Source organism: Glandiceps talaboti, chromosome 17 (genome assembly GCF_964340395.1).
Source record: "Glandiceps talaboti chromosome 17, keGlaTala1.1, whole genome shotgun sequence".
In the NCBI taxonomy this organism is placed as follows: Eukaryota; Metazoa; Hemichordata; class Enteropneusta; family Spengelidae; genus Glandiceps; species Glandiceps talaboti.
The window spans coordinates 14,570,253-14,582,559 of NC_135565.1; the positions used below are offsets into that span (position 1 = coordinate 14,570,253).

Genomic DNA, 12,307 nt, shown 5'->3' on the forward strand with positions numbered 1-12,307 from the left:
AGAACTTATCAAGTAAACGATGGTGTCGAAGGTATTTCCAACAATATCTTCATAAGGGAGTGTACATTTTTAATTTCCAGGGGGAGGCCGGAGGATTTCTAATGAAGCAATGGATTTTTATTGGTGGCCCCCCCTACAAAAACTGGTATAAATTATCTGGCCCCCCCTAAGACTTCTTGTTTTTATTTCATGGCCCCCCCTGAAACCACTAACAAAAATACGCATAGATGAAACACAGATACAGCAACACATAGATTTGCCAGCAGTTGCTACATGTATTAACTTATTCCATATTTATACTTACTTCAGAATTGAACCAGTGCACAAAGTTGTTGAATCATGGACACTCATAAAATCACAAATAAAGACTATTATTAGTTAAATTGGCTGACAGGATGTCTACTTACAACTGAGGGGTGACAGAATAGACTACTGGTCTGGCTACACTTTTTCTTGGATTTTAAGCCCATCACTGACATAAATAAATTAGCAAATAAATGAACAAGTAAATATATATATATTACTTATTTATCACAGGTTTGGAAAAAATAGTGCAAAATTGCACCATGAGGAAACTTTTTTCCATGTGAACATATTCAAATTTTAGGATTAATTTGCAGTGGTTGGTCACACAATCATTTATTATTAATTTAAACACTTCATAAATTACACATTTTAGAAACATTTTTAATTGCAGTGCAAATGGAAAACATGTTATTTAAGATTGAAATACATATTAAGACCCTTCCTATATTATAGTATTCATATTATCTCTACGCAAAATATAAAACACTTCTGGACTATATTTCAAGAGACTTTAGTAAACTGATGCTGGGGGGGGGGGGGGGGCGCAGTACATGTATCACTTCAAAGGGTTGAATAATAGTTTTATGAATGCATGGCTTGTTATGAATACATTCCTCACCCAGCACCTGTGAATAATTTTGTGTTTAATTCAAACTCACAAAAGCTATCATATAATACTTGAACCCTACCATGGTGATAGAATGAAAATTTATTGAAACCCATTACAATATTGGTGAGCTCTATATGGAATTTATTAGGGATTCATGTATACAAAATGGCTCAAAGTGCAGTTACTGTTCCACTACAGATTGGGTATCACCATCTATGGACAGTATACCACATTCTATGCCAGATATGCACAACCCAGGTCATTATATGGATGTGTTTGAAACACCAAACACAAATCGAACTGTTGATGACTACCAACCACGCGCTAACTTAAAAAAGCTCTATGTTTCAAAACAATTAAATGATGAAGCTGCTATTTCTCGTTTTGCTGAGAAATATATTGTCAGTGTGAACAGTGTTAAAAACTACATTGAACATTTGAGAAATTTGGAGAGGATGAAAAACATTAGATCCAGACATCGGTTAGAGGTACAGAAGACAAGAGAAAACAAGAATTATAATGACTATGACTGGTTGCAGTTATTCATAAGTGGAACTCTAGAAAAACTGAACGTAAAAGAGCTAGATAAATATCTAGACAAGCATAAATTGCCAAAATATAGAAAATTAAAAGGAGAAAAAGTAGACATAATATCAACGCACATACTTGGAACACCTGAATTTAGGTCAAGAAAAGTGACTGCAAATGAACTTCAAACTACAACTACAGACATCAGTGATACAAATAGTAGTGACTCTGAAAGTGAAAATGCTATAATAGGTGTTATAGACAGTGATGATTGTTTTTCTGATAACTCTGAAACTTCAAGCATGGCTGATATCTCAGACAGTGATTGTGATGAAACAAGTCCTACACAATTTCATGGGAAAGTTACCTTGAGAAGTGTCAAAGTCGCCGGTCAATTTTTGTTTCACTGAATACAAATATTGTGATTTAATAGGTTTGTGCACTGTTTTATCATCAATCCATGTTAAATGCTACTTCTGTAGGACATTGTGCACAGTCAAGTGTTGGGTTTTGCCTATATTTTATTTTATATACATATCTGGCACTTGTCCATCCTGACATTCAGGTTTAGGTTGTTTTAACAGATAGTGAAATTTTTGTTTAGCCCCCCCTAATTTTTCTTGAGAAAAATTGGTGGCCCCCCCTGAAAATCCTCCGGCCCCCCCCCTGGAAGTTAAAACTGTACACTCCCTAAACGAATTACTTGAAATGTTCGACAAGCGAGACAGTGGTCCCACAGAGTCGATGAAGTGTGAAGCATGCCAACAGAGTGAGAGTGTGAAGCACTGTGTTGAATGTAACGTTGGTATTTGTTCTCATTGTGTCCTGTCACATAGTCGCTTCCCTCTAACTAGGTCACACACCCTGATCACCCTAGAAGAATACGCGGCAGCTAAGTCAGATGACCCTGCTTCAGTACAACCTCCAGTATACTGCACTCTGCACCCAGATTACAAGGTTGAATTCTACTGTGATAAATGCGACTCTGCAATCTGTCTGAAGTGCACTGCACTCAATCACCGTGGCCATGATTACCGATGTGTCAAAGAGGCAGCCAAGCAATACATCGAACATTTGTCTGTCATGGTTGACAAAGTGAAAGTAAAGGAAACAGAAGCTAATGACAGCAAACTGGCAGTGAAGGAAGTAACAGAATCACTGGACGAATGCTATCAGACAGAGGGAAAGAAAACGAAAGAACACACCAAGACGACAATAGACAAAATAACTTCTATGATACAACAAAACTGTGTCTCACTTCTGACAAAGATGAAAGATGAGTATGATGGCAGAAAAGTGAACTTAAATGCGCAGATGAAACAACTGGAAGTAACAGAGAACGATCTATCAAACGCGAGAGAGTATGCTGAGAACTTGATGCGTTATGGCAATGCTGCACAGGTGATGTCTGCTAAGAAAGGAGTGTCAGCTCAGATGGAAGAATTACTTAAAGTAGAGACAAGGACAGATCCCACAGAGAATGAGTACATGGAGTTCCAACCATGTGATGACTTCTGTAAAGAAAAGGTAGTGGGGAAGCTCATCAAAAATAAAACTGACAGTGAACTGTCCAAGACGACTATCCCTGGACCTACGAGCTGTGAGAGAAAAGGTATGTACATTGATGTCACCATGGGAGTACAATCTGTATTTTCCTTGTCTGTGACAATTGAGATGATGTAACAATGTTATCTCTATGAAAAAAGAGAAAGTAAATGTAAGGGATGGAAAGGATGGACAAATGCGGATTTGTGAAATTGAAAATAAACAAAACATTTATGACTTGTGTGTTATAGTCGTCTCTCAATTATTTTGTTTAAAAGTAATAATTTTATATCTTTTCCAGAAGATGCTTCAAGAAAACATGAGTCTAGACTAGAAATGGAATCTACTAGTACAGAGGGGAGTACGTCAGAATCGTCTACATCCACTGTCAGTCTCTCTTCTGAGGAAGAGGAAGAGGAACTTTCAAAAGCATCGTATGATAGCAAAGGTGAGAGAGATTATATATATATATATATATATATATATATATATATATATATATATATATATATATATATATATATATATATATATATATATATATATATATATATATATATATATATATATATATATATATATATATATATATCAAATGAATTACGACAGTTATAAAGACCAGGACATCTAGGAAGTCAAGAAGTTCAATGTTCATTACTGAGTTGAACTCATAATTTATTTGATCTATCAATTGCAAGCTGACTGACATTTTGGAGTCACTGTCTGAAAATCGTTGTATAATTGACAGCTTTAACCACATTAGCGTTTTGATACATTTTGTCTTGTTGAGGCAAGGACAACTTTTCTCAAACATAGATCTTTCTTTGTGATATTTACTAAGTATATATCGTATACAAATGAATCTGTGATACATCTTGTCATATAATATACATATGATGCTTCTAAAAAAATGTTTCTGATAACATGACTTCAGAATATAGGGTAGGTAGGTCGGACTTTTAATTTATTTTTTCCCTATTTTTTTGTTGAGAAATTGCTTCGACCCAAAGCCAAGTCCCCAGATAGTTCTTGGTCACAATCTTTCTGTGATAGTTTGATGAGATGTAATCCTCGTAGTCATATAAAAATGAAGACAGTTATATGTAAAGGAGGATGAACACAATATACAGACTGTATTGTATAAATTCAGCTTACATTCTTGAAAGATTTGATTTCTCCGGAATGGGATTTAAAAAACAACAACAATTGATTAAAGAATTTTGACAAGAAAATGTAGGGAAAAATACCAGTAAAGTCTCACCATTTCCCTTTTTTGAATGTATAAAAATGTTTAGGCTGACTTGTCAGACAGGACCAATTGTACAGGTAATGCTATATAAAGAATTTGCACACACTGTTCAGGAGTTTGTAGATCAATTAAGTAGTAGAAAACCTGATGTCATATTTTGCAGTTCGTGTGTATGTATGTATGTATGTATGTATGTATGTATGTATGTATGTATGTATGTATGTATGTGTGTGTGTGCATGCGTGCGTGTGTATGTCAGTATATATGTTCGTGTCGCGTGCGTGTCTTTCCAATGTCCTTCGAATACATATTTATTAATCAGAAGGAGATGACGTGAACTAATTAGATACTGAACAGAATTTGTTGAATCATTTGCATATAAGTTTTCAACTTGTGTTTGAATATGATTTTCTTGAATTCGACTTTTTATGTACAATGTGTGATACCTCTGGATTATTTATGACTATGATTGCAAAATCGTTTTTTTTCTCTTATCTTTTAAAAAAATATTCTTTTTTTTTTTACATGATTTGTTTATTTTCTTAGAAAAGCAAAATAAGTACACCTTTTTACATTAATAGTTTTTGAACTTTTGTTCACAAATCGTTGATGTTAGCAGCATTATAACAATGTTTGGAACTATACGTCATAGTTAGATTAAATTTGAACAGTGCCCTCTATGTTCAATATCAACTATAAAGCGTGCTTTTGTTTTTATACTCCCCTAAAAAAAGAAGTTTTAATATTTCTATAAAATAGCTGCTTAGTTGTTCCTCCTTACACAACAAGGAATTCAAATATTTTGTAGTTACTGGGCAAAAATTCCTACATGTCAAGCTAGACATGCCCACACATTACCTGTACATGTAACCCCTCCCCCCCCTACACCTTCTCTCTCTCTGAGTTAAACGCTGATTATGTGATACAATTTGTTTTTAGGGTCACATTGTTTTATGCCATACTAATTTTGATTGTGTTTCCTATAATCAGAGAACCTGTCCAAAGCTGAGACTTAAACTACAAAAGATACCACAGGTCAAGGAGCTAGAAGGAAGGAAGGTTTGTTGATGATCATCATCTATACAAACACACTTACATATATATATATATATATATATATATATATATATATATATATATATATATATATATATATATATATATATATATATATATATATGGAGAGACATACACACCTACACATATGAACATACACACACAGCTATACACACACAAACAAACAAACACATTCACACAATTCGTCCAGCTTTTAATATTTATTCAGATATTGTTTATTTAAATATCTCCATGAAATAAAGACTGAAAGATACATGTTATTCTTCTCTATCAGTACTTCACAACAATGACTGTACTACTCTAGCAGATAAATATTGTACAGATTACATGAAAGAAATACTGATAAAACTACATATATACATTATGTCGTCTGTATTCAGATGCTGATATATTTTGTTGTATTCCTTTAAAAAAAAACTTCTGAAATATATATTCATTTATACTAATTATGTACACATATAAAACCCATAACATGTAATATGATAATCCACATGTACAATGGGTCAATGCACATTTTCTGTTCTATACACATGATACAGAATGCATGTTACACACAAGGAATAACAAATACTTACTTCAGGTCCAACTACTATTAACAATATGCTGTATTGCAGGCCTAGTGCATATAGAGAATACAATGATGTTTAGTTGGTACATTAATCTCACCTTACACTGCAGGCCTAATGTAGAGAATACAATAGTCTATAGTTGGTACATTAATCTCACCTTTTTACACTCTATTGTAGGCCTAATGCATATAGAGAATACAATAGTCTATAGTTGGTACATTAATCTCACCTTACACTCTATTGCAGGCCTAATGCATATAGAGAATACAATAGTCTATAGTTGGTACATTAATCTCACCTTACACTCTATTGTAGGCCTAATGCATATAGAGAATACAATAGTCTATAGTTGGTACATTAATCTCACCTTACACTCTATTGCAGGCCTAATGCATATAGAGAATACAATAGTCTATAGTTGGTACATTAATCTCACCTTACACTGCAGGCCTAATGCATATAGAGAATACAATAGTGTTTAGTTGGTACATTAATCTCACCTTATACACTCTATTACAGGCCTAATGCATATAGAGAATACAATAGTCTATAGTTGGTACATTAATCTCACCTTATACTCTATTGCAGGCCTAATTCATATAGAGAATACAATAGTCCATAGTTGGTACATTAATCTCACCTTACACTCTATTGCAGGCCTAATGCATATAGAGAATACAATAGTCCATAGTTGGTACATTAATCTCACCTTACACTCTATTGTAGGCCTAATGCATATAGAGAATACAATAGTGTTTAGTTGGTACATTAATCTCACCTTACACTCTATTGCAGGCCTAATGCATATAGAGAATATAATAATCTATAGTTGGTACATTATTCTCACCTTACACTCTATTACAGGCCTAATGCATATAGAGAATACAATAGTCTATAGTTGGTACATTAATCTCACCTTACACTCTATTGTAGGCCTAATGCATATAGAGAATACAATAGTGTTTAGTTGGTACATTAATCTCACCTTACACTCTATTGCAGGCCTAATGCATATAGAGAATACAATAGTGTATAGTTGGTACATTAATCTCACCTTACACTCTATTGCAGGCCTAATTCATATAGAGAATACAATAATCTATAGTTGGTACATTATTCTCACCTTACACTCTATTACAGGCCTAATGCATATAGAGAATACAATAGTCTATAGTTGGTACATTAATCTCACCTTACACTCTATTGTAGGCCTAATGCATATAGAGAATACAATAGTCTATAGTTGGTACATTAATCTCACCTTACACTCTATTGCAGGCCTAATGCATATAGAGAATACAATAGTCTATAGTTGGTACATTAATCTCACCTTACACTCTATTGCAGGCCTAATGCATATAGAGAATACAATAGTGTTTAGTTGGTACATTAATCTCACCTTACACTCTATTGCAGGCCTAATGCATATAGAGAATACAATAGTCTATAGTTGGTACATTAATCTCACCTTACACTCTATTGCAGGCCTAATGCATATAGAGAATACAATAGTCTATAGTTGGTACATTAATCTCACCTTACACTCTATTGCAGGCCTAATTCATATAGAGAATACAATAGTGTTTAGTTGGTACATTAATCTCACCTTACACTCTATTGCAGGCCTAATGCATATAGAGAATACAATAGTCTATAGTTGGTACATTAATCTCACCTTACACTGCAGGCCTAATGCATATAGAGAATACAATAGTGTTTAGTTGGTACATTAATCTCACCTTATACACTCTATTACAGGCCTAATGCATATAGAGAATACAATAGTCTATAGTTGGTACATTAATCTCACCTTATACTCTATTGCAGGCCTAATTCATATAGAGAATACAATAGTCCATAGTTGGTACATTAATCTCACCTTACACTCTATTGCAGGCCTAATGCATATAGAGAATACAATAGTCTATAGTTGGTACATTAATCTCACCTTACACTCTATTACAGGCCTAATGCATATAGAGAATACAATAGTCTATAGTTGGTACATTAATCTCACCTTACACTCTATTGTAGGCCTAATGCATATAGAGAATACAATAGTCTATAGTTGGTACATTAATCTCACCTTATACTCTATTGCAGGCCTAATGCATATAGAGAATACAATAGTGTTTAGTTGGTACATTAATCTCACCTTACACTCTATTGTAGGCCTAATGCATATAGAGAATACAATAGTCTATAGTTGGTACATTAATCTCACCTTACACTCTATTACAGGCCTAATGCATATAGAGAATACAATAGTCTATAGTTGGTACATTAATCTCACCTTACACTCTATTGTAGGCCTAATGCATATAGAGAATACAATAGTCTATAGTTGGTACATTAATCTCACCTTATACTCTATTGCAGGCCTAATGCATATAGAGAATACAATAGTGTTTAGTTGGTACATTAATCTCACCTTACACTCTATTGTAGGCCTAATGCATATAGAGAATACAATAGTCTATAGTTGGTACATTAATCTCACCTTACACTCTATTGCAGGCCTAATGCATATAGAGAATACAATAGTCTATAGTTGGTACATTAATCTCACCTTACACTCTATTGCAGGCCTAATTCATATAGAGAATACAATAGTGTTTAGTTGGTACATTAATCTCACCTTACACTCTATTGCAGGCCTAATGCATATAGAGAATACAATAGTCTATAGTTCCTACATTAATCTCACCTTACACTCTATTGCAGGCCTAATATGGAGAATACAATAGTCTTTAGTTGGTACATTAATCTCACCTTACGCTCTCTCCTTGTAGGTAAACAAGTCACTGGTTTAAGTGTCCGAGACACAAAGAAAACTTTTGGTGGTGGTAAGGTCGCATATCGTGACCCTGAAGGGGTCTATAGTTGGTACATTAATCTCACCTTACACTCTATTGCAGGACTAATGCATATAGAGAATACAATAGTCTATAGTTCCTACATTAATCTCACCTTACACTCTATTGCAGGCCTAATATGGAGAATACAATAGTCTTTAGTTGGTACATTAATCTCACCTTACGCTCTCTCCTTGTAGGTAAACAAGTCACTGGTTTAAGTGTCCAAAACACAGAGAAAACTTTTGGTGGTGGTAAGGTCACATACCGTGACCCTGAAGAGGAAAAATTTGACAAACGTAGGTATTTGATGACAACAAGAATTGTATGGAGTAAAAAAAACATGACCAAAATACTTATTGGTACAAAAATATAGTCAAATAACTCTCACTAATGTGTTGTCTTGGCAAGACTTCGAAGTCAGACCTGATTCAAATTATAGCAAGTCTGAGTACTAATCCGTCAAGCACTAATTAGGTTATGGGGATCCATGGATAATACTAGAATTAAAGTGACATGGACTGCAACTTCTAAGTATTTTTCGTCATTTTTGTTTCCAAATAAATGGTGACGTATTTTACCATTCACTGTCACTTGTTTAATGACTAGTAATCACTGACAAAACTTCTACCGTATTAACTATTGTGATACTGTATTCTCATAGTATATCATTAATAAAATGACATCCTTTTTTTCTTAGAAATTAGAGTACAGTAATAATATAAATAAAATTCACAAATAAAATGAAAATAATCTAACAATTCCATTTAAACAGTTTGACCTGTTCATGTAAATAAAATGCCATGGTCCAGTTATCAGAAAGACAAAAGATTTCACAGTTTGGCCACTAGGAGTGCTGTTTAGAAACTGTTTCAACTACTTATCTGTATTTCCAGTAGATCACAGAAAATCAGTAGATTGCATTAAAAACTGAAATAAAATCAAGTAAATTGATCAAGTAAGGTTTGTTTGCCACGGTATTCAAAAGTGTTTACTATAAATGAAAATTGTACATGGTCATTGGTTTGACCTGATGCTGACAATGATACTTGTTGAATCACATTCACCTAGAAGTGAGTTCAGAAACTTAGATAAGTCTCACGCCACCTTGTCTTATAGTGGAGGAAAAATGTTTGTGAGCTAGAATTTTCATTCAATTCCTTAAATTACTTTGTTGAAACATCAATTTTAGTACGGTAACACTCTTTGAATCTACAATCATAAAATCTTGCATCGAGAATCTAAATCTAAAATTCACAAATAAAATGGAATAAAAAAAATTCAACAACTCCATTTAATAGCCAAGTGTTTGGACATTTCATAACAATAACCAAGTTCTCAATAGACTTGAATGTCAATTGTTAGATATACCACATATTTGTGTAATATGTGATGTGTGTTAGGATTTGTATCACTGCATAGTTTTGTATCCATGGTTACAGTATCTCTTTTTGGAGGATATATTGGCTCTGAAAAGAACCATTTGGTTTGTGTACCTTCAGGTACATTGTTTTATTCATGTACTACTGTATCAGTAGAAAGGTACTTGGTCTGCTGTATCAGTAGAAAGGTACTTGGTCTGCTGAGCTCTGGATACAGTGGGTACCTGGAGATAACTTGTTGATTCAGTGCTGATCAAATCTTCTAACTTGCCAACTGTAGGGATCTGAAAATATAGAGACAGATAGAAAATAACTAATGAATACATGTGAATACTCAATGATAAATACCAGTTGTGTGTTTGGCATCCAATACGTTTGAGTTGACTAACAAAATCTAATAATGATGTAGAGGTAACCTCCAAGAATCATAAAGTTACTAAATTTGACTACGATAACCTATGGTTACTATGACAACCGCATTGAATAAATCAAGAATTGTACTCCAAGACAAACTAAAAAATCAATTTCAAACTGTTTCATGATCACTTGTAAATGCCTAATTTGTTTATTTTCAAAAATGACAATTATTATTGATAAGTCCAGCTTTGGCTTTTTCATGATTTCATAAATTTATAGTTATTTTAGCAGAGTATTCCTTTTTTTTGCAGCAACAACAGTACTACAAAGAATTTCGTAAAAAAAATATCTTTAAAATTAAAGTTTCGATTTTTTTACACAACCCACAATTAAGATGACTTTACAATATAATTTTCACCAATATTGGGGGAAATGTGTTGCCATGACAACCTGTCTTTCATAAATTGATAACAGGGACAAGTACATAATTTTTTTCTTGAAATAACTATATTCAGATATCCAGATACAATAGAAATCATGAATTTTCACAAAAAACATTTAAAAGCCAAGTGGTTGCCATGGTAACTTGTGAATACATGTGATGATTTCAGTAAATTTACTTTCTACTGACACAGCTTTGTTACCTTGGTGATAATATTTTTGAACAATTTCTTTTTACAGCCTTGAAAATGTTAGTCTGGTCCCCTGCCCCCTTTCTACCGCTGCTGGCGCTACACTCACGAAAGGAGTCAGGTATGGGCCACTTAATGCATGGCTGTGATTGGCCATTACTATCGAGTGTGCTAATTGGTCAAAAAGTTTATTGACAAAAAAAAAAAAAAATTAAGCGAAGTCCGTCACTCCCACAAACTACACATGTTGCTGTGTTTATTTTCACTGGGTTTTACTGACAGTGACAGCCATGTTGCTACGACTCACCAAATTGAACTTTACGCGTATACGAGCGTCTGTACTGTTGATTGGCTAGTGATGTCACGTGGTAGTCCGACATTTTTGTCAAGATCCTGACAAAAATGGTGGCCCATACCTGACTCCTTTCGTGAGTGTAGCGCCAGCAGCGGTAGAAAGGGGGCAGGGGACCAGACTATGAAAATGTCACTTCTGGTGTCAATGCTCTTATAGTCTGCTGAGTGACCTTTGACCTTTTCTTTGTTTACAGGTAGATGGTCTCTAACCCAGACAATACAATTCAATGGTGTGCAAGGAGTGACCATAAATCACAATGGTCAAGTGGTCATTGCTGTCTCAAATAGTGTTTTGATATTGAACTCACATTATCAAGTTGACTCTGAGATTAGATTTGATGGTAAATTTACCAAAGAATTCAAGCCACAGGATGTTGCTATGACAACAAACAGTCAATATTTCATAACTGACACTAATAATAAACAAATTATTATTTATCAACAAACTTCTAAGAATATTCAAACATTATGTCAAAATGATGAGATATCTCCCTATAACATTGCACTTATGAATAATTACTTTGTAGTAACAGACGAGGAGAGGAAGAAGGTGGTAAAATACACTATGAAAGGTCAAAGGGTAGCAGAGGTCAAAGGTCAAGGTCAGAAAGGACAAATCATTAACCCTTGGGGTGTTGTTGTCAATTCTGTCAATAATGTCCTTGTGTCTGACCTGGGTAGTGGTGGTAGGGGTGTTGGTAGTATCAAAGTATACAATGACCAACTACACTTTCTATTCTCATTGGTTGATGGTCTGTACTCACCCTATGGGCTAAGTGTAGATTTATGGGATAATGTTTATAGTATTCGGCGCAGGTCATTTAGGTGGCCACTTGGGTGGTA

The 12,307-nt window shown here is 34.1% G+C and overlaps 1 protein-coding gene across 4 annotated transcripts; it reads left to right on the forward strand.

Annotated features, from left to right (window-relative positions):
* Positions 1-2,167: 2,167 nt before the first annotated feature.
* On the forward strand, positions 2,168-11,963 carry LOC144448412 (E3 ubiquitin-protein ligase TRIM33-like). 4 transcript variants are annotated; one of them, XR_013482096.1, is made up of 5 exons: positions 2,168-3,056; positions 3,291-3,437; positions 5,229-5,297; positions 8,940-9,038; positions 11,659-11,963. XR_013482096.1 is itself a non-coding variant. In XM_078138647.1 (4 exons), the coding sequence occupies exons 1-3, from the start codon at positions 2,189-2,191 to the stop codon at positions 5,252-5,254; spliced, it is 1,041 nt and encodes a 346-aa protein (XP_077994773.1). In that variant the 5' UTR covers positions 2,168-2,188; the 3' UTR covers positions 5,255-5,297; positions 8,677-8,688. The 4 variants fall into 4 exon arrangements, 2 of the variants coding, with proteins under 2 accessions (XP_077994773.1, XP_077994774.1); XR_013482097.1 differs by having other exon boundaries at positions 3,294-3,437; XM_078138647.1 differs by lacking the exons at positions 8,940-9,038; positions 11,659-11,963 and adding an exon at positions 8,677-8,688.
* Positions 11,964-12,307: the final 344 nt, after the last annotated feature.